General features: G+C 39.3%; 2 protein-coding genes across 3 annotated transcripts; one reads left to right on the top strand and one right to left on the bottom strand.

The window, feature by feature from the left end:
- The first annotated feature begins 36 nt into the window (after nt 1-36).
- On the top strand, nt 37-15455 carry bag6 (BCL2 associated athanogene 6). Its single transcript, XM_020625045.1, is given in 26 exon segments — nt 37-121; nt 2491-2578; nt 2676-2793; nt 3620-3834; nt 4856-4927; nt 5011-5133; nt 5232-5434; nt 5715-5847; nt 6231-6431; nt 6518-6740; nt 7061-7111; nt 8208-8311; nt 8314-8508; nt 8611-8683; nt 8812-9137; nt 9574-9832; nt 9952-10121; nt 10343-10396; nt 11037-11145; nt 11383-11507; nt 11621-11755; nt 12082-12138; nt 12246-12458; nt 13962-14069; nt 14158-14304; nt 14946-15455. Coding segments are annotated over 25 exon segments (3591 nt in total). The 5' UTR covers nt 37-121; nt 2491-2497; the 3' UTR covers nt 15042-15455.
- A 3815-nt stretch (nt 15456-19270) lies between these two features.
- LOC109974708 (tetraspanin-13-like) lies at nt 19271-23398 on the bottom strand. 2 transcript variants are annotated; one of them, XM_020625048.1, is made up of 6 exons: nt 23158-23398; nt 22010-22177; nt 21724-21804; nt 20639-20752; nt 20416-20532; nt 19271-20333 (listed from the first exon to the last, which is right to left on the bottom strand). In XM_020625048.1, exons 1-6 carry the CDS (start codon nt 23218-23220, stop codon nt 20259-20261), a joined length of 618 nt encoding a protein of 205 aa, XP_020480704.1. In that variant the 5' UTR covers nt 23221-23398; the 3' UTR covers nt 19271-20258. The 2 variants fall into 2 exon arrangements, with proteins under 2 accessions (XP_020480704.1, XP_020480703.1); XM_020625047.1 differs by lacking the exon at nt 23158-23398 and adding an exon at nt 22873-23040.
- Between the last annotated feature and the right edge of the window lie 362 nt (nt 23399-23760).

Consider the following 23760-nt stretch of genomic DNA (forward strand, 5'->3'; position numbering starts at 1 on the left):
GACGTCACATCCTACAGCTCGGTAGCTTCTAGCAAGTATCAGAGCTTCTACTACGTGTTATTTGTTGATAAGAAGCAGCTTCATATAGTGGATAAGCTAAACGGATAGTGCGGCCTTTAAGGTAACCGTTTAATAACACTGATATGCCTTAATTTCTCTGATATGAGCTAAATGTAAGGCTTAGCTTAGGCTAACATTATTTAGCATTGTCTTAGCCTAGTTAGCTTCTCAAATGACTGCCTTGTTTCCGAGATAAGCTAACGTTAAGCTAAATCCGCCTAACAAGCCAGTGGTAGCTAACGGTAGTTGGCTAGCATTATCCGATTAACGTTAGCATTACTAAATGTTAATCTTCAAAGTGGTGAATTAAGGTTTGAAATCTAAAGTGTCCGTGCCGTTGTCTGAACCAGCGAGGTACAGCTTCGCTAACTTAACTTAGCTAACGGTAACGTTACGTTACGTTAAGGTAAGTTGGTTGACATTGCGTTGCTAACGTTAATTAGCAAGCAGACTTCGAATGGTTAACAATTAGACATCAGTAACCGTTCAGATTTGACAGAATAAGCAAGAAACAGAATTTTTTGTCTACTTGTTTACTACCCACCTAACGTTAAATCTGGACAACATTAACACGAGAGGTAGCGCTAATTTTTAGATTAGTTAAACGTAAATTTGTGAAACCTCAAGATCGTCTATTTCACTATATGGATAGGATTAAACAAATATACACATGCTATTTGCTTGACCTCTAAACCATTGCTGCATTTCTTATTGTTACTGATGTTAAGGAAGTAACATTTAGCCAGTTTTGTAACGATTTAGTTTTATGAGCATGCATTTGATCGTGGATGTTATTCATTATATTTTTGAAGTACTAATGTATTGTAATAATTTGTGAATAAATGTACGTGTGTCTAAGTGCACTTTGTGGGACTGAAACATACAATTGTTTTCGTTATTGGTAAATCTGCCGATTAATCATTTATTCTATGAAACAGCAAAAGCTCCCATCACAAATTTGCAGGCAGTCTTTCAGGAACTGAGCAGGGAACAATACAATACAAATTTGATAGTTCTTGATTATTATTCTGTCAATTGATTAAATAACTAATTGTTTCATCCCCAAAACAGAGTAATAGATTGGTGTCACATGTTTTCAGAGCCCATGGTGATGCTTTCAAAGTCCTTGTTTTGTCCATGTGGAAAGTTAGGATTAATTCAGACTGGTGTTAGAAATTAACCCAATTCTTTTGTTGGAAGCATGAGAAGTGAAGATGGGAGAGGACTCTTTAAAATCAACAGAAAGTTTACTGAAAGTCTGATCACAGGTCGGTCTTACAGCACTGGGATCAGAGAGACAGAGCTCCCAGAGGAATTCCATTCTCTGAACCCTGAATTAAGTTCTTACAATACATTTTATCTTTTTGGGCTGCTCCGCCCTGGACAGTTTGTGATCCTATTGGTCATTTGGTGTGAGCCGGAGCTCACACTTCCATGTTGAAATATGGTAAATCTAGGTATGTTTGTGTGTCTCAGGTGGCAGTTTGGTCTTGATCAATGGGCCCAAAACAGTGGGTGGCCTGAGTTGCAGGTCCCCTGTGTGTGTGATGCTATTAAGTATGCTAAACTGACCAGGTGGTCATCTCAGGTTGTAGCCCCCGTCCTCTGTAGGACATCCCAAGACAAAGCAAAGCTTGGGATAAGCTAAGTGGGTCGAGGTATGAGTGTAAAATAGGCCAACCTGTCTCTGTTAAAATGTAAATAGGCTGTCTGGTTTCTATCACTTGATTCTCATCAATACAATTGTAAGATATATAAGCAAGGAAAATAAATGTGTTAAAAATAACCAAAGCTCAGTAGTTCTGGACAATCATCAATACAGCTGTAATATGTATAGACAGGGAAAATAAAGTTATGAAAGGGAACTAAAGTTATGAGAAGTAACTAAAGCTTATAAAGTAACTAGAGTCTATAAGACTCAAATCGTACACTGGACAGACCTATTGAGAATGAAAAGTGATGTTAACACTAGTTGTAGCCTTGCATCAGATTAGTGACTGGAAATTGAACACAATCACTTTGGCCTATGTATCAACCAATATTAGTCCTTTACCAAGGTATCATACTGACATTGGCATCTGTTAAGTATCAAGAAATGTCAATACATGAATACCAGATATGTGGGACCATTTAGAAGTGTCTCTGTTACAGTCTCTGTACACCAGCAAGGGCTGACAAGTTCATTATGCAAATGTAAAATGCCCTGCTCTGTACATATTTTTGGTACAATATTCTTTAAAGACATATTTAAGGAATCCTTGTCCAAAATGATTGTTTGTTTATATTGGGACCTTTAAGTAAAGAAATTGGCCTAATTTCAGTTGGTGTTATCAAAATGTTTAAGATGTCAAATGCTGATATAGATATTTGACTCAATAATCCCATGTCTGCCTGGATGTAATTACTGAGACATGTTGTTTTATGATACAGGAACACCATGGAGGAACAAACTACAGACATCGAGGTCACAGTCAAAACATTAGACTCCCAGAGCAGAACCTACATTGTCGGGGCTCAGGTATATTCATCAGTTTTTGACTGAATACTCATTTTCAGCCTTGGAGGTCGTCTCCCTCATCTCTGTTCCACTTTTTAAAATTTTTTTTTTTTTTTAGCTGACAGTGAAAGAGTTCAAGGAGCATATTGCCCCTTCAGTGGGTATTCCTGTGGACAAACAGAGGCTCATCTACCAGGGCAGAGTGCTACAGGATGAAAGGACTCTGGCAGACTATAGTAAGTAACCAAGGGGTTAATTAAAGTAATATGTAAGTTGATTTTAAATTCTTTCAAGGCCTCATTTAGATTTGTTTTTAACACTCAATGTAGTGTTGTTTTTTTAAGTCACAGGTTAAAAATGTTTTTGTCATTTATTTGTATCTACATTGACACTGATTGTTACAGTTTATTTGAGAGTTTGCTGTTCTTTTATTGTAACTTTTCTTAAGCTTTGGTTTAGTTTGCTATTGTGGTCGACCACCACTGTGGGAGAAAGTCAGAGCCTGTATTGCATTGTTGACCTGCGATGGTTAGATGAGTAATTGATTAGCTGTTTGACAGAAAATTATTCGGCAACTGTTTTGTTAATTGCAGAGCTTTTGATGCTTTTAGTTTTTACAGTGTAAAGATTTGCCACTTTTCCCTGATTTGATATTGCAGCAAACTGAATTGGACTATTGGTCAAACATCAAAAGTGTTCATTTTTCACAATTTTCTAGTGCTTTACAGACCAAACAAACAAAAAATTAGAAAATAACCAGTGGATGAATGTAGATGAATAGCATTGAAAATGTGCCTTAGTTGCAGCCTTGTTGCATCGCGTAGTTATTTCTCAAACACCCTCCTTGGGCTCCAATTTAAACAAACAGTTAAGTGGAACTCACTCAACCATGTCTCAGCCTTTATGTAGAATTGCTGGCAGAAGTGCATTTGTTAGATATATATTTTTTGGACTTGAGTGATGAAGTCAAAAGTGAAAATGCTTCTTGTTTTTCAAAACAAAAAAGTGAAGTCAACGTGCTGTTATGTGTGAAGTTGTAACTATAGTTATCTGTTGTCCAAGATGTGGGTGGCAAAGTGATACACCTTGTGGAGCGGGCACCCCCTCCACCCTCCCAGCCTGGCTCAGGGTCAGGAGGCACTTCAGCTGACAGTGGTCACTCCTCATCCTCCCAAGGAACACCCCAAGTGCCTCCACATGATCGCAACGCTAACAGCTATGTAATGCTTGGCACTTTCAACCTCCCTGTCAACATCATGGACCCCCAGCAGATACAGGTAGGTCTGCTTTGTGACTTGTTTAAAACAGTATTCCTATTATAGTTTGACTGTCACAATATGATTCTGTGGCCATGAAAATCTGCCCTTAACATCTGGAATCACATTGATATCATTATTACTCTGAAAGTTATTCAAGAAAATCACTGTTTCACAAATGGTGATTTTCTTCAATATCTAGCTCAGCAACTGTTCGCGGCCCTCTGTTGGACCAGCAGAGTTTCAGACAGAATTTGATTTTACTTGCAAGTCTATAGTATTGTTTGTTGTCTCTCAGTTGCGAGTTTTCCGTGAGCCCTATAAATTTGAACTTTCAGGATCACCGGATCCAGAATATTACTTGGATCCAAATTGTACTTTGGTGTGTGGCAGATCTTACGTGGATGTTATTGTGACATTTTTTCCATGCATTCTAGGCATTATATATGAATTTAGAAGCAAAAAATATTGACAGTGGTGAAAAATCCTTCAAAATGTTCCTGGATCCAGATGATGATCACCACCAAAAACTAGTGGATTGTTCCATGGACCATACTCTACCTTTCCCAAAAATTTCATCCAATCTGTTGATTACTTTTTGAGTTACGCTGTGAACAAACCAACCAACAAATGCTGGTAAAAACATAAGCTCCTTGGCGGAGGTATAATTCAACCATGGGTCTTTTTTTTTTTCTTTTTTTATTTAGAATAATTAAACAATGCAAGATTTCTTGTTAGTTAGTGATAACAGATTTACAGCTGCTTATGTTGCTAGACAACTCTTTTGGCAATAAAATGAATTGTACACAAATGCTTGCTTTTTGACACACTAGGAGACTTTTAATTGATTGATTATCCGCACTTGGTAAAAAGTGACCTGTTCTATTTATGGTTGGGTGAAAATACTGCTGTGTTTGTTGCTTTAGAAGTGTTGTAATTTAAATTGTTGCATGTAGTATATTCCTAAAAAGAATGTTTGTCCTTCATGTTAACTGTTTCCGAAGCTGTATTCATTCTTTGCTTTCCTTCTTTTCGTTTAAAGATGTCAGTTCAGCAGATGGTGTCTGGAATGGGGGAGAATGTGAGGAATGCCCGAGTGACAACCAGCACCGGGGTAAGATCCAATGCCCAGTGACTGTATATAATCTCACATGATATTACACTATGTTTTGTTAATTGTCACCTTCTCTGTTGCAGAGCAATGGGTCTGTGAATGTGCATGTTGACATGGATCAGCCAGTGCAGAGCGAGCCTAGGCTGAGGCTGGTGTTGGCAGAGAATTTACTTAGGGATGTCAGTGATGTTATCCACAGGATGGAGGTGAGAACCCAACCTTCAACTTATTCGAGTAACAAAGTTCCTGGTAAATGGCTGCTGTTCAGTAACAAATACACCTGCTATCTTGTGTCTGTTGTCAGGGTCGGCCAGGCGACTCGTCCTCCCAAACAGAGACAGAAACAGCTTCTGCTGCTGCACCCCCTCCCCCGTCATCTTCATCTACAACCTCTACTCCTTCTCCCTCTGCCCAGCCCATGGACACCTCCCCACCTCCAACAACTCCTTCACCTCAGCCCACCTCTTCATCACAGTCTGATGGACCAACTCCCCAACCTGGACCCAAGTGAGAAATCTTATTGCTTACTGACCCAGATCATTTTTATGCCACATACTTAATGATTGACTCAAGCAGTCATTTTTTTTTTAACTACAAGTTTTTTAAGCCACATGAATGTCAAAAGAACGTGAAATTATGTAGAATAAATGCTGATCATTCCTGAACTTTGAAAACATAAAACAGATCATTTTATTAAAACTAATGTGTGCATATGCATGTATTCTCCTGCCAGTGGTATATCTTTCCATATATAGAATCTAAAGCTTTGTTGTTCTTTTTTCTGTAGTCATCCCAGCCCAGCTGAGCTGGCAGAGATATTATCTGAGCTGCGGAGGGTGGAGGAGAGACTGCAGCCCTTCATTCAGAGGGCTCACACCATCCTGGAGACGGCCACCACTGCAGAATACAACAACAATACAGTAGGATTTGAACTCCAAAATAATAATTCACTCACTGTATAAGTGAAAATCAATGATAGGATGTCTATTAAATGTTTAACATTTAAACAAGATAATTCTGGAGCCATGTTAGCAGCTCTTTAAGGCTTTATTTAAACACACCTGTACTTTGAGCTATTTCTGCACTCCTCTATGTGTGACATCACAGTGCAGTAGGACCAAAATGAAGACTTTCACACAGTCTCATACATTACTGTGCTAATAGTAGAATACTCTTCAAATACAATCCTTGTTTGTTTATATTCAGCTTCTGTTAACTCTTCAATCATCAAAATCATGAGCTGTTCAACATAGATTAGTTGTTATTTAGAAAGTTGTCCAAGCTCCTTACTTTTCTACCACAGGAGAGAGAGGAGGACCAGCGGACTCTCATCCTGACCTGGGAGTGTCTACGTCTTCTTGGTAATGCCCTTGTGGCCCTCAGTGACCTTCGACTGAACCTCATGAGCCCTGTGCCCCGCCACCTACATGTGGTCCGGCCATTTTCCCACTATGTCACCCCTGTCACTCTGCCTGGAGCTGTACACCACCACATCCCAGTGCAAGTAAGTGAGCATGTATTTTAGTTAGAGGCTATTAACCTGATTTGTCAATTTAATGCCACTGAATGTGCTTGCATCTTCACCAACAGATGAACCTAGGAGCCACAGTGACTGTGGCAGCTAACGGCTCTGAGGGACAAGCCCCACCCACTCAGTCGGCCAGCCAATCAGAGCAGGCAGGTCAGGGACAGACCTCCCCCCCACAGACTTCCCCATCCAATCAGCAGGTTGGGCAGGGACAGGCTGGCCCCCGAGTCATCAGGATCGGCCACCAGGCAGTCCCGGTGGTCATGATGCAGATGAACACGGACGGTGTGTTGTCCCCTACCTCCCACTGATTGAATGCTCCACCTCAAAGCAGTTTGTGTCATATTGCTGGGCAGCAGTGCACTGGAGTGAAATGAATACCCATACCACACCACTGCATCTTCAGTGTTTTGCTGCTGCAAGGATTTGATGATTAATCTGAAGAATGATACTTGTCTGTTTTAGGCTCATGAGATTTTTCCCCATGTTTGTTGAATGATGGCTTTATTACTACAAATGCATGTCTGTAATGAGTGATATACTGGTAGATGCTTGGGGATTGTACAAGGGAGTTCACGCAGTCTGTGTTGTTTTTGTGTGTCTAGGCCAAGGTGCAAACCCTGCAGCAGCTGGTCAGCAAATGCCTGGGCAACCAGGTAAAAGCCAGTTGATGGTTTATTTGGCATGCTGCATTTCACATCACAGCATGTAGTCATGTGAACTGTTTCCAGTCCAGTTTTTCTGTTCTTCCAGTTTGTAACAATTAGGTTCACTAAATCATAAATTATTTGTAATAAATTGATTGACATAACTAAATAGCAGCTAGGGCTGCATGATTATGGCAGATATCATTATGATGATTTTGGTCAATATTGAGATCATGATTATCTAACTCTGTTTTTGGAAACATTGTGCATTTACTGAACTTAAAAAAGAGCTTGTCTTTTAACAGTGGGTTATTTTGAACTTGAACTTAAGAACATATTAAGTATACCATCTACCCAATCGTGAATGACAGTTCAGAGGAAATTACTGATTACTCTACATTTATTTTACAAACAAAACTTTGCTACTTCAGGTTATCAGCATTGCTTGTCATAGCCCAAAAAATTGTTCTGTCTGCTGAGCTCACCATGACACAGCCACATCTACAGTATCTCTCTTCCTCTCCTTTAACAGCAAGGCTACACACAGGCATCTTTCACTTTGGCTTTCTCATAACAAGCTTGCTACGGTTAACACAAACTGCCAGTGCATGACAGACTGCAAGCAACGCTGAAATTATGACTTGTTTATGCTTGTTTGGCGGAGATTTTGATAACTCTTGACTTTTTCCTCGTGGAGGTATTATTGCATGTACAGTAAGTAGCTTAGGTTTTGTCAGCTCCAGTGATGTTTCACTTCACCCGATGCTGGATTTATAACACAAGACAAAACAAGAGCCTCATAGTGAAATGGAATATGACAATCATTTTATCTCGATTTATTTTGTTTTCATAATCATTGTCAGCCAAAACTGTAACAACTTTCATAATGACACCTTTGGGTTATAGGAAACTATGATGGACATTTTTCAATCGACAAAAGTTTAATCCAGGAAGATAATTTAAAGCTAAATTGATAATTATTATTAATTGCATTAACTCTTAAAAATCCATTTTAGTTTCTGCTGATAAAAGAATTAAATTGTGCTCTTCTTTTTTATTTTTATTTATTTATTTATTTTATTTTTTTGTCTGTTTCACCCATCAGGAGCCCTTCCCCCTGACTTTATGCGGAATCTCATGCAACAGATCAGCCAGTACGCCGCTGCTGTAGCTACTAGTGCCGCTACAGCTCCACAGCCAACTCCTCAGCTACCACCACAGGTCCTAACACACCCACAACCACCCCCACTGCCCCACCACCACCTCCCCATACTGGCCCCCATCCTCAGGCCAGGGTTGTGTTCACTCGACCATCCTTTGTACCCAACATGCCGCCTCCAGCTTTTGGCACCCGGGGAACTACCATCAATGTAAGGGCTGCCATGCCAGGTCAGCAGCCTGGACAGGTCAGATAACTAACATGTTTTCTCTTGGTTCCTGTTTGCTTTTTGTGGTTGATTGTCGGCATGATCAACATTTCAAACTAATTTAAAAGTCTTGCTTTACAGGCTTTTAACCCTGCTGCTCTCAACCAGATGATTAGCGGACTGGTTGGACAGCTTTTGCTGCCAGGACAAATGGGTAAGTTTCTCTAGTTATTTAAATTTGGATCTGGATTTAATCAGCAGCATTTTTTTGTAATTACAAGTTGGGAATTAGTCAAGGATTGCTGTCCATCAGTTATATTTTAATCTGTTTTTCCCCCACAGCCAATCACACAGTCACATCCTCCTCCTCCTCATCCACATCCTCCTCTTCCTCTCAAACATCCTCCTCATCCTCCTCCTTTTCTTTCACCACTTCTGGTCCAACACCCCAGCCTAGTGTCAGCGCTACTAGTCCACCGAACCAACCTGAAACCAACTCCAGTGAGCCCCAGTCCCAGGAGATGCCCCCAGACCTCAGCCAACTCCTGGGTTCTCTCATGGGGGTAGCCGGTGTGGCTGGTGCAGGCTCTGGAGGAGCCCCTTCTATTACAGTCACCACGTCTGGTGTCCCAGCTTTCATCCAGGGAGTGACTGAATTCATGCAGCAGGTTAGTGTTTGAATGTTCAACTTGATTGCTCGTAATAGATTTTGCAAATTGCTGAAAATTACTCATGCATTTGGATGTGATTTGGATAATGTCCATATAATTTCTGTAATCCGGAATGAGATGCACACAGACCATGTTAAAGGATTGTATCGGTAAAAAATGACAAACCTTTATCTGTGAAAACTGAATTGATTTTAGATCTAGATCTAATAAACATATTTAATTTGACAAGTACAACCGGGTGCACACTGTTCATATTTTTTAAAATGTCTTACAACTAGTGAATGCTGATACATCACCTAAACCAGATCAGTGTTGTCAACATTTTTACTTTCTGTGGATTCATTTTGGTTATTTTGGGCTTTTGGGCTGCTAATAGGGTAGAAAGGCCAACAGCGAGTAAAGCAAAGTAATGTTAACAAATGTTCATTTCTAGGCCCAGCCCATCTTCTCTCCACCCCCACCTCCCTCTGGTACTGCTCCAGCTCCTGCTGCAGGGACCAACCCCGCGCCTAACCCCTCCACAGCAGCTGAAGCCCTCAACCCCGAGCTGTTCACGGGCATTGTCCGTGGCGTCCTGAACACCATGATGGGCTCTTTGGCCCAGGCTGAGAACGACACAGAGAGCATTGCTCAGTTCATGCAGAGGCTGTCTCAGGCAACCAACATGTTCATCAGCCCTGAGGATCCTACAGGTAAAAAAAAAACAAAACAAAAACAGCTGCTGAGAGAAAATATCTAAATTTCAGTTGTTTCAGTTGGATTGTTTAATTTTTTTGTTTTTTTTCCCCTTTTGTTTAATTATGGCTCCCAGGGTTTTTTGGAGAGCTGCTGATGCTGGTGTGCCAGACATTCACCATGTCAGACCTAGTAATGCTGCTTCATGGCCAGCACCAGCCCCTGGGTCGCATCCAGCCTCAACTGTCCCAGTTTTTCACCCAGAACTACCTCGGTGGCAGAGAGCCCACTGACCAGAACATCGCTGTCAGTATTTTTCACCAGAAAAGATTTTTTTTTTTATTTGAATGTTATCTCAAGATGGATTTAACATCATTTAATAATTAGGCATTTTTACACCTAGTTAGTTCTGTTGTGTATTTTATTATTGGTCCCATTTTAAAGGTTTTGTATTCTTTTGCTGTATGTTTGTCTCCTTCTCCTTCTATTTGCATTGATTCTCTTTTTTTCCCCCTTGTACTCCTCAGGATGCTGCTGACAGCCTTGTTGGTGAACTGGAGGAGTACATCACTGAGAGCTTTGTAAGTCCCTAATGTCTAGTCCTCTTCCAGTAAAATACAAAACGGTATATGATTAAATTTTACCACAAGATATATTTATTTACAGTATAAATTATATATAAAAGCCAAAAAAACTACATCACCACAAATAAGGCTGTGTTTAATATTTCTTCATTGATTATTCATATGCTGTGTAGCAGAATGCATGCATCGTGTGTCAGTAGAAAGTTGACCACTAATACTGTGATGTTACACATTAAGTTAGATCCATGTTTCAAGTAGTGAATTGACAGTTTATGATGGTGGTAGGTACCTGGACCTTCACCTGGAAATGAAATTAATTACTTTAGTGTTCCTTTTGGGTATTTTGAACCCTCTGTATTAGGTAAAATCTTTAAGTAAAATGATTCATGACTAGCATGCAAGGTGGTCAAGGGGGATGACAGTCAGAGATACTAGACTGGAAAATTGGAAAGTGCCACAAATTCTCTTACACTGTTCATACAGCCGGTTCTTGGCCCATTGTCTTTCTGCTCTACCTGTGGAACTTTAAAGCCACTTTTAACATCAAATTACCTAAATATTGAAATTCTCTGCATATGTAGTTGTAATTTTTTTTTCCTTTCTCGTGTAATTGTAAAAACATCTTCACCTCCCCCAGAGAGAATCTTCAGTCACTGTGCTGGAGGGTGTTGATATCACACAGACCAACATGTTGTTCTTCAGACAGCAGCTGATTCGCATCGCTACACACATTCTGCGCTGCACCGGTAAGCTGTAGTTGTGTTGTTTTGATCCTGCCATTGCTCCCATTTGTGTCAAGTAGAGGAAGTACTGCAGGTAGTCGTATTTGAATTATTTATTAGGAATACTGTTGAGGTGAACAAGTGGTAAAAAAAAAAAAGTCAATTTCATGTTCTCTGTAGCCAGTATGGTGCTAGAATTTATTTAAAGAAATTTAGTGTATTTTTGTTAATTATTTAATATCAATATTTTTTCTCATGCAGATGATTCATTTGGGCCCCAGCTGCTACAGATGTGTAACCAGGCACTGTTTGAATGCCTTGCCCTCAACCTGCACTGCCTGAGAGGAGACCAGAGAGCTCTCACCGCAGTCATCAACCACAGAATAGTCAGTATATAATGTTTGGTGCATAAGGTTTTGTGATGCTAGAAAAGTCACAGAGAGAAAACCTGCTAAAAGACAAAATGCACAAATATAAAAGTTTCCTTTTGTTGTTCTAGCGGAGGATGTCCAGTGACATCAACCCCTCTCTGGTCAACTGGATGACCAGCATGATGACGATGAGGCTGCAGGTCATACTGGAGCACATCCCTGTTTCACAGGAGCAGATCCAGAACTACATAGTTCACACACAGGTAATGGCTCAGTCAGTCGGCTCTTTCAAAATATTTACTGTTTATTTTAGCTCAGTGTCTGTGCCCTCTTCTCAAAATAAGGATGGACACTTTAGCAAGCTTCACAGGTATAGTGTGGCCTCTCAGGTCATCAGTTACAACCAGCGATCAGAAATTTCTTTATTGCAAATGTAGTTACTGTAACTGTAAATTTTAGTTTCTTTCAGAATAGAATGCACGTTACACACAGAGAAAGCAGCCTATCTTATCTGATGGCTATTACATATCCAGTTACTCTCGACAGCACATGTGAAATGGCTGATAAATTTTAAATGACATTCTTACAGAGAGATCACTCTTCTGCAACTGGCACACAAGAGTCTGAGCGAACAGAAAGTGCAACGGTGAGCACACGGTCTTTTTCATGTCCTGTTCAGATTAACTCACTTTGACAGCTTAGGTACAGCTTTGTGTTTTAGTTCCCTCACTTCACTGTTCTCCACCTCTAAAGATTGGGGACACCCTCTCACCAGCTGCAGCCACCACAGCAGAGGAGGCCATGTCAGTGTCAAACGACACAAGGGCGTCTTCACAGGAGACGAGGGTGTTGCCTGGAGACCTGGGAACCTCGGGAGGAGCCGTACCATTAGGTGGCGGCATGGCAGGAGCAGAGGGAGGGAGTGACGAGTCTGCTGGAGAGTCCTGGGCTGCTGCTGTTCCCCCTGTAAGAGCCCCCACAGTATGATTATTCTTTTTGTTTCTAAATATGAAGCTGGGCAGTGCAACTAAACATAGTCACAAAGAGTATCCCTGTTACTCTGAATAATGGGATGAACAAACTCAACAGCTTTTATTGGTACGGTTTCTTCTGTAGAAAGTAATTCCAGTAGAAACTGTTGTAATGAAGTCTGGGGATTAGCCAGAGTAACTACATCCCAAGTCTCTTATAAGTACTGTCCTATCCCTCACTTGCTGCTTTTCCTTGTGTCTTGGTCCTGCCCACATAAGCTGTGATGACACATGACTGGAGAAAACAACAAAACATGGCATCTTTTTCTCAGATCCTTCGTCTGAAGCATCTGACCACCAACCGATTTCTGATAAAGGGGCATGTTGGTTTATTTCACAAAAAAAAAAAAAAAAAAAATTTCTGCACAAAGTTGGATCCTTGGTCATGGCTCCTCCAGCGGGCTCCTCAGTCCTCAGAGTCGATATGATATAAGAGAATTGGAATGTTCTCAGTTGACCAGAACCACCTCCAGGTCGCCAGAGGACGTAGGAACGATCTTATAAGAGACTTGAGATGTACCCCTTGATTCTGGCAAGACAAACTGATGTTGATCTAGTGGAGTTTTTAATCAGCCTTATATGATCTTTTCAGCAGTACTTTAAAGGATAGTTTCCATTAATTTTAAAGTGTCTTGAGGGATAAGGCCGGTGATTATGTGTTTATTTTCCACAAATCTCATACAGAGACTAAAACCAGTAGTGACCTTTGTGTACTCACCTTAATGCATGTGAATCCAGACCATGGTTCAGCTTATTGGTCTATGTCATAGAACTCAGTTATTGGCCAAAAGTATTAAAAAAAAAAAAAAAAAAAGCACTCAAGTAAGCCACACCGCTGCACTCTGTTTATTCTGCCTGCAAAACAGGAGGCTGGTCTTCAAAAATAGCTCCAAAGGTTAAGAACCCATCACTCTTTAGTCTCTATCTTTGGAGCAGAGATCACACACTAACTTCAGAGTAAACAGACAGAGAAGCAAAGTAAAGTAAACACTGGCTCACGGGTGTGTTTATAGTAGTTTTAGGACAATAAGGAATGTCTACGGCAGAGACGAATAAGCTAAACCAGGGTCCGGATTCACAGTCATTACAGTGAATACGCAAAACTCAGTTGGTTTTAGTTTGTGTGGACTTGGTTTAATAAAAAAATCACCAGCCTCATCTCCTAAAACAACACAACATCCATGTCATTCTAATATGAGACTTCAGTGGCTTCATTAAATCAAGTGGAATTTTCTAAAGTTTGGTTTCTTGGCACAAATTTCCACTGCGTTTCCCTGTAAAGTGCATCTTACGGTAGAGTATTAGTAGCACAGAAAGGGGTTTGACTGCTTTTAGACAAGACAGACTTAAACCAGTGTGAACCTATTTTTTAAAACGTACCCAGCTAACTAAAAATAATAATTTTATCACTCCTGTGTATTTACTGCACATGTTGTAGGAGTGGGTGCCAATTATCAGATGTGACATGATCACCCAGAGGAAGATGAAGGCTCAGCCTCCTCTGTCTGACGCCTATTTGCATGGCATGCCAGCTAAACGTAGAAAGGTAATCAAATCTGTTTTAGTCCCTCAGCTCATTACATGAATGTGTTTCCAGCCCTTACCTTCTTCAAGTTGTGTGTTTGCGTTTTCAGACTGGACAGGCTAGTGGAAGCCTCCTCTCCCTGTCTGATGCAGTGAGTCAGGCAGCCAGGACAGCAGGAGTGAAGCCCATCACCTCTGCTGAGCGGTTACAAGACGACCTGGAAACACATGAGCTCAAGGAAGCATATGCAGAACAGGTAACAAACCCTCATCTGGATCTCACAACAGCACAGCATTTACATTACGGTTTAGGTACCATTGACATTGGTTGGTTACACTGTTAGACGTGTTTGCTGTAGAAGTCAGGTCTGCTTTAACGTAAAGTAAAAGTCAAGTGGATTTCAAAAATGTACATCTTGGTTAATTTTGAACCTACCAAACCAGTTTTACAGTGTAGTAGTTTCACACTTCTGGTGTGTTTCTTTTATACAAGTAGATGAGATAAACAATTTGTTGATTAGTCAATTAAAAATATTCAGCAGTTAATTGGATAAAATGAACAAAGATTCCATGTTATAGCTTCTCAATTGTAAACATTTGCAGCTTTTGGACTCTGTTACATGGACAGTATGTTCACTTTCTTTAAAATGATTAAGTGATTAATCCAGACAAAAACTGGCAGATAGTTAATAAAGTTATTGTCATTAGGTTTTAATTAGTACATTTATAATATATTTCTTGTGATGAAACAATTTAAATGCCTAATTATTCCAGGGGCACAGCTGTCATTATTTCACCTTTACTCTGTGCTAATCTGAGTGAACAAACCACAAGGTCACTTTCTGACAAACTGCTTTTATGTTCCACCATGATAACTGTACTTTTTTTGGTCTCCCAGGTTAAATCAGACATCAAGAAACGAGTGAGGGAAGACCCGGATTTCAGCTCTCAGCAGTTCCCCAACTCACACAGAGCCTTCTCCTCAGACTCATAATCAAGTTCAGCTGATACCCAACCAGCAAGCACTCGAGCTGTTTCCATCCTCATTTGTATTATTGTTATTTTAGATCTTCCTCTGACTCCTGCTCAATGTAGCTTCACCCCCAGACTGTCTGTATACTGTTTGAACAGTTAGCAGCTTAATGCTAGTGTGACTACTTCCCCAGTGCCTATTTATTGCTTTGTGTTTATTTTTGTCCAACACTTGCTGAGAGAATGTTCCATGTTATGTTTGACTGTATGTCGGTTTTTTTCTTTTGATTTCTTATCCTCATGTAGCTTTGTTAATATGAAGCCTGATCTCATTATTTAGTGGACATGCGCTCAGCACTCCTGCACTCAGGAGTGCTGTTTGGTACATGAATGTACAGAAGCTTAATAAAAATCTTGATACATTACAAAACAACGGTCCTTTTCTGGGTGATATCAATTTGAGAAGGGTTGAAAGCAGCTTTGTATGCCTGATAGTAGCTTATTATAGATCAGTATCCCATTCATTTGCTGGTAAGCAACAAATTATGGATACATTTTACAGGTTTTAATTGAAGTTGAGCTATTTTTTTTCAACTTGTATAAGGCTGAAATTTTCATTATAAGTTGATTTTCTCCTCAATTTGTTGATTGGTTAGCAAATTTTCATTTCTAATGAATGGATAATCAATGGAAAAGCAGCAACTCCTCATTGGAACCATGAAATATGACATTTATCAAAATAATTACATTCTGTCAATTGCTTCAGTTTAAAAAAAAAAAACGGATCTATGAAAACATACAAGATCTTTGTATATGTAGTTTTACTAGTTACCTTGTAATTACATACAGCTATCAGGTGGAGTACAATATTTAACGTAGGGTATATATATTTGTACTTCAGTAAAGTATTTGGATAAATGTACTTTCCACAACATGGCTGTTTGTACACTAGAGGGCACTGACAACTTTTTCATCCGTAAAATGTCCTGATCAACATCTCGTCTCAAGTTCTTTGCCAAATTCATAGGATACAAACCGAAATGTTTTGTTGTCTTTTTAATTTTCAATAATGCTTCAGACCCTAGTTCAAACTAAATGGAAAAGGGACCTGCTTTCACTTTCAAAGTTTGGGAAATATAAGCTACAGTATACCACAGAAGTGAGTACACCCCCTCACATTTTGTAAATATTTAAGTATATCTTTTCATGTGACAACACTGACGAAATGACACTTGGCTACAATGTAAAGTAGTGAGTCTACAGCTTGTATAACAGTGTAAATGTGCTGTCCCCTCAAAATAACGCAACACACAGCCATTAATGTCTAAACTGCTGGCAACAAAAGTGAGTAAAATGTTTATACTCACATATATTATTTGCCATCTTTTATGTTTTATCAAATTGTTTATTTTAATCGATTTTATAATTTTACACCCCCACCCCCCTCCCCCTCTCGACCAACCTTTACTTTGCTCCATCTCATTCCTCTGTAAACAGGAGTCTCATCTGCTGAGTGGAGTCTCACTGTGTCCCATCACTTGGTGCTGAAAGTAAAAAAATAAAAAGGTAGATCCTTTAAGTAAAAGTCATAGCTACAATGTAAAAACACTGCATTACAAGTCTCGCATTCAATATCCTACTGAAGGAAAATTATCAGCAAAACATCGAAAGTAATATAAAGTACTTGTTTTGCAGAAAAACAAGTTCGAATACTAAGACAAATGTACCAATATGTAGGAAGCATTTTCCTGTTGATTGATGTGGATTTTTGCTTGCTCTAATCATTCCTCCTGTCAATACTGGCTATTAAAATGTCTTAATATACTTCCAGTATATACTGTAAGTATTGTGGGACAAAATCCACCGTATAAGACATAATTATTCAACAGACAAAATTCATATGCAATTATTTTAAGTGTATCAGTTAACTGTTTTTTCAAGCAAACATGAGGATTTTCTTTGTTTTATATTATACTTATATAAATATATTTTGTTTTTTGACTCGTGATCTGACAAAATCAATTTGAAAATGTCACATGGGATAAAATTGTAATGAGCTTTTTTTGTCGCTACTTTTTGACATTTCACTGTCTAGTAGTTGCAGCCCTGATCCACAATTCTCCTTCAGTGCCAAAACACATTAAAAACTGTATCTGATGTTAAATGTGAGGCTTCAACAGTCTGGGTTAAACAAATCAAGTAGATATTTACCAAATTTTGGCCTTTTTACTCCAAACTTCTCCTTTTTTTTTTACTCCTCCTCCTCCACAGCTCAGCAAATAAACACTGCAACTTTGCATGGCATTCATTTGAACTGTCTTCTACTGAAGCCTTACATTAGTTTATGATCATGGGTGGATTACTGAACAGGTCCATAGGCCTGGAGCCCCTCACTACTTGAGCTCAACCTCACTACAATGGACATCTGAGGTGTCTTAATAGTTCTTATTGTGTGATAACAAAGACATGCAAAACAACAAAAAGAGATACAAAACAAGGACAAAGTGATGTTAAATAACCAGAGACACACACAAGAAAAAGAGATTCAAATAAAATGACAGACAGGCTAAACTACAAAGATGTGACATAACACTGAAGACATAAACAACCACAAAAAGATGCAAAACAGCCACTAAGAGACATAATGATACCAACACATTATTTGTAGTTGTTTTACATCTTTCGGCTTCTATGTATCAGAGGTGGGGGACCTTTCACAAGTTTGTACCCAGGGGCTTGTCGTCACATGCTTCAGATAATTTGTTGAATATGTTTGTCATTTTGAGAGTAGATTTTGTCATTGGAAGGGTACAGCAAGCAAAACCTGTTCCAGTGTCCATCTGGAAACATGACTATTCTTTTTCAGACAAACTGGGAATCTCTAGAAGGTTTCAGCTAAGATTTGTGGAAAATTAAACGAGGCAATGCTAGCATACGACAAACATAAAATATAACCTGTTTCTGCCCATGCCCCCATTTCAGTAAAGTATGATAAAGTTACACAACACTTAGACATTTTACCTCTTTTAATTCACACTACATACAGTTGGCATATTTTACATGCCTTAATTATCTGTATCCATTTGCATCATCTGTGCTAACTTCATTTCATTTTAATTGTTTATCCTTCTAAATCAAATCCCTATTAACTGCTGCAGGGCTTAGTACAAAATAAACTGCCTTATTAAGTTATAAGTTGTTGCACCAAAACACTTTGACCATTATTTATTATAAACTTTCAAACAAACAACTGCATCAGTGAATACTTACCATGTGCTTCCTCTCTACCTTTTCCCCAGTGGCCTCTGACCCTGGAAGTATTTCCAAACTTTTCCTTTGTAAAGTTGCCTGTTTATTTAAGAAAAAAATAACTCACAATCTCAAAGTGCACTAGATATCTCATGCAGTGAGTTTTCTTAGAGTATTACTGTACATGTTCATCACTGCGTGTTATTTAAATATTTAATACCAATGGCCACGTGGTAGACTCCAACCTGTCAAGTTGGCAATGCAGCAGCTGAGCTATCTGAGCTCATAGACACACTGATGAACTGGTTGGACTGGAGTCCATTTCCCCATCAGAGGAATTTAAACAGTTCCTGGTTGGCATCCTGTTTGGGGTGAGCAAATAACATGGCACCAAGTTACGTGCTCCTGTATAAACACACACCTATCTGCACTTGATCCGACCGGCAAAGCATAATAAAAGAGTATCAGTGTTCTGCAACTGTGCACGTTTATTTTGGACATATTAGGGTCAACTCCAAATTGTGAGACAATGATTATGAAATCAATGTTCATGGGTTAAACAGAAAGCAAAGAGCAATAAATACAACAAAACTATTGGTTTAATAATATTTTTGTCTGTCTAGAAGTAGCAACAGGTCCAACTAATCTGATTCTAACCTTTTCCTGCTCATATGACATCCAGCACCCAAAAGTCCCTTTTGAAAACTCATTATCATTGGCGTTTTGATATCTTATATTGGTGTTTATTTTTAATGTATATTGTTATTTACACTGTACAGCACTTTGGTCCACCTTGGTTGTTTTTAGTGCTTTATAAATAAAGTTGGAATGGAATGGAACACGCAAAGCTCCAGTCTACTCAATGTATGTCGTCACCCATGACTAGTCTGGGCGTGGCAACTACAGTCACCATAGAGTCAACACTACCTCATTAACCTTATGCAGTTTCTTTGCATAAGGTGTTTGTGTGGTGAGCATGTACAAATGCTGTCAACCTCTATCACTACGAGACGTATTAAAATACTTATCAGGTTTCTCTTAAAGGCATAGTTTGACATTTTGGGAAATACTGTTTTCTTGCTGAGAGTTTAAGTAGAAGACTGGTATCACCATCCCATCTGTGGGTATAAAGCTATAGCAACAGCCAGTTAGCATAGCTTAGCATAAAGACTAAAAATGTGAAATAGCTAGTTTGGCTCTGTGCAAACATAACAAAATTAACCCATCAGCCCTGCTAATGTCTGCTAATCAAGACAACACGGGAGTTTGGAGCCTTGTCATCCCAGCAGGCACATACCTTCCAGTAAAACACTGCCTTTTGTACAAATTAAACAAGATACAACATGTTGACTAGTGAAATTTAGAGGTGCTGGTAGGTAGAACTCTTATAGTAAACTTTGGACATAACCAAGCAAACAGTTTCCCTGTTATGCTAAGCTAAGATAAATGGCTTCCGACTCCAGCTACATACGTACCATACAGACACAGGAGTGATCACTCTTCTAATTTTCACTAATTAAGTAGATACATGTCCCAAAATTTCAAACTAGTCTTAAAAAAAAGCCTATAAAAACAACACAATTTATGTTCTCGGCAGCAAACAAAGCATCAATTCAAATGAAAATAACCAAACAGCATATAATATAGTGACACTGTGGACATTTGATAAATAGAATATCATAGAACAGTTCTTACAAACAGAAAACTGAATTAACAAGAAAAAAAAAATGTTTGCTCAGGTCAGAACAGTACAGGATTTTATAGCCTCTCACAGACTCGTGTGGCCAGCGGCTCATGCTAACTGACACTAGTAATGTGTTTTTTTTTTTGACTTGGACTCTTCTCTACTCCTGTGACTTTTACAGAACTATTCAACAAGAGCCTCATTCTTGCTTTAAATCATACAAACAGAGAGATAAAGGGTGGTTTACATAGTTAAGGGGGAAATGTATTCAGCAGCGTCATTTCTGGTTTATTAAATTGTGAGTGGTTACAGAAAGGCTCCAGGATTTGATCGTGGATCTTTGAGATTTCTGTATCTGTGGGCGAGCCAAACTCCAAGGATCTAAAAAGAAACGCACACTTGTCAGTTGATTTGAGGAAACATTTCAAACCAGTTGGCTTTGCTCCCATGACAATTTACTGACCTCCGTGAAACTGAAAAAGAGACCGACACCACCCACAAACTGTAGCACTTCCCCAGCGTACTGCTGGATGATGTCTGAGCAGGGCTTACAAGGCTGTGTAGGGTTGTTAAAGCAACTCTGGAATAACGGGTGGGGGGGACACGACAACTGAGTCATGATCATGCAAATGAAGATTAAGATTAGACCAAGATGAAAAATAAAATTTTTCAGATGATTTACTTACAGCAGCACATGAGTCACTTTCATTAACAGAGGAGAAGCCACAACAGTGAAGTGTTTTCTCTATGTCCCGTTGTGTGGCCTCAGATTTGTTCCATCCAATCTCCAGCAGGTGCTTCTGTAAATGAAAGCCACATCCTGGTTACATTTCAATTTGCTGGATTTTTCCTCTAGAATATTAATAATAGTGGAATGGGTGAAACTGCTGACGTCTACTGAATCAGTCCACCCTTAATTGTTTGTTTAATGACTTAAGGTGGTGTGTTGCTTGCGACTCGTGAGCCTACAACATATACGAAGTGGCAGTTTTATAGCCTTATGTAGATGTGTGTATTGTAACAATGCTTTGCACTACTGTAAAAATAAAGCAGGGTCATGTCTAGTCACGTATTGTTTACTAAATGTCATGTTCACTTTATGTTACAGTTCTTTGTTCTGTATTCTGTCTGCATGCGACACATTCATGAATTATTTCATACTTTGTCAAGTGTCCTGAGACAACTTTGGTGTTTTAGCGTTATACAAATAAAATCGAATTTAGCAGAAAAGCTGCATTTACAGTGTTTTATGCATTTTTTTTTTTGTTTGTTATAGACAGCAGCAGGATGAGGTGGACAACTGAATCACAGAACAGTGGTGGTACAAGTACTCAGATCTTTTAAATAAAAATAATACCTCAGGGCAGAAACACTGTTACAAACCACATAACATATACTTAAAGTACATTCTACTAAATGGCCCACTTCAGAATAATATTTATTCTGTTATGGAATTATAATTATTAATGCATTTAGTGCAGGCTACATCACTTTAATACATTAATCAATACTATCAAATACCTAGTAGATAAAGTTGTCAAATAAATGGAGTTAAAAAAAAAAAAGTACAAACTTGAAGCCTAGTACCTCAAAACTGTGCAGTACTTTAATAAGTACACCCCCACCCCCCATAACACAGATTACCTCAGTTCATACAAAGAGAATTGCATAAAAATTTGTTTAGAAATGAGAGATTGTAGCCCTAAAGAAAACTATAGTACATAGGCAAAAATATCTTCACTTATGTAGTTCAACACAGGTAAAAACATACCTGTTGGTCTGTATTCAGGGACAGACACGCACAGGACACAGAGAACTGCACCACGAACACAATGAACAGGATCATCATGTACTGCACCAAGTTTAGGAAGTTGGATTAAAACTCCTGAAATCTCAGTGTGTTACTGCTACACAGGAACAAGTAAAACACAAGCTCAATAGAAGAAGAGAACCCTCAGAGAGATTTATGGTGATTTGGCACACAACCAGTCGTCAGAAGGTGCAAGATGACTTCCTGAACTCCTACAAACAAACCACTCAGAGAAACCAAAGGATACAAAGAAGAGCAGGACTTGGTGGTGCTTCATGGCACCGCACAGCCCCACAAAGGCAACTAGGAAGAGGAAAATACCCACGCCGATGACCCCTGCCACCACTCTGATGCTGGAGACCATGCCGAACCATTTACCCCAGGCTGCCACTCCGATCAGCAGCAGACTCACCAACTGTAGAGGAAAGAAAGTGAAACAGTGCTGGCATGAGAGAAGGAAGGACATGTTATGCATAGTATATGATTCACGTCATTTTCATACTCAAACCATTCTGCCCCTTGGCCCTGCGGATAGGGACCCCGTCATCTTGGAAGAGTCCACTCATTTTTCAGGTTTTTCTTTTTAACTTCCTACCTGTCTGGTGGTGATAAAACTCTGTACACTTATGGCTCAGAGAAGCCTACATCCACATAAAGCCAGGTAAATTTGTGAATGCATAGTTTTCTTTCAGTTTCAGCCTGAACTCCACACAAACTGTTTTTCCTTTCACAAAAACAAAGCCTCCAGAGTGTACAAACCATAAAATGCCAGGGTGATATACCCAACATTTACAGCTTTCGTTTTTTTTACTAAGATCTCTGATCTTTATAGCTACGCAGGCTCCCCTTCCTTATTGCTGGAGGATTTCTGAGCCATAGTCAGCCTAAGAGACGACTGCAGTAGTCAAGGTACAAAACACAAACCTTATCATAAAATATCAGGTCTACTAATTACCTTCTTTAGATTAAGGAAACTTAATTTTAAGTAGGTTTGTCCACTGACATTACAGAGAATTGCATAGCTTTTCTCCACTGTAGTATATCATGAAGACTGCCTGTTGCTTCATTTATGAATGTTTCCACTGCACACAAAGAACATTTATAACTTACTTTATCACGGTCTGCTTTTATCTCCGAGTCAAACCAGCACTGACAAACCAACTGGCTGCCATTACCTGGTCCTAATCGCTTACCACCAACACCTGCCAGTGGCGTCACCACAGAAAGCACGAGAATCACAAAGCACCGCCAACGTTTCAACATCTGTTAAAGCGTGTAGCACTCCCATAACAGACAAGTCAAAAGCAGAGACTCTGTTGCCAACTTAGACGAGATATTTTAGAATACATATCGGCTAAATGTCCTACGGTATAAAGGAAGTTCGTTTGTACTTACAATGTAAAGTATATTCAGAGCGCATAGTGCGTTCTTGGTGCAAGAGAATCCGCCACAAACCATCGCTGCTCCCAGGACAGTCCCTCACAAATGATACAATTTTTTTTTTTTACTTCTCCGACTTTTTAACCGATACGATGTCAGCAAGACACTACCAGACTCCTTGCACCTGTCGCGCAGGTCGAAACTGAACCAGGGAGCGTTTCCTGAGCAGATCCTGCTCGCTGATTGGTCACTTACCTCTGACACATATGAGTCACTGGTCATGCAGATAATAGCTTTTTATAGTTAGTTACAAATGAACACAGATTATCATAGGTAAAGGTTTACTAAAAATCAGACCTTCAAATTAAACTTACACTACATTTTTTAAATAAATATATGTTTAATCTACATATTGACAGCAGAAGTGAAAACAGAATGATCAACATAACAGAGCTGCTCACAAAGATACTGAGCCTTGTTAACGTCATTTGTATAACGACTGAGTTTAAAATTAAAGCACAACCTAATCGTTTTTCATACATTATGAGTGTACTCTGTAGCGCCACCTGGTGACAGCACATGCACACTACAGGTGCTTCATGTAAGCTCAGCATTTAA

This window comes from Monopterus albus, unplaced genomic scaffold (assembly GCF_001952655.1).
Source record: "Monopterus albus unplaced genomic scaffold, M_albus_1.0 scaffold344.1, whole genome shotgun sequence".
NCBI lineage: Eukaryota > Metazoa > Chordata > Actinopteri > Synbranchiformes > Synbranchidae > Monopterus > Monopterus albus.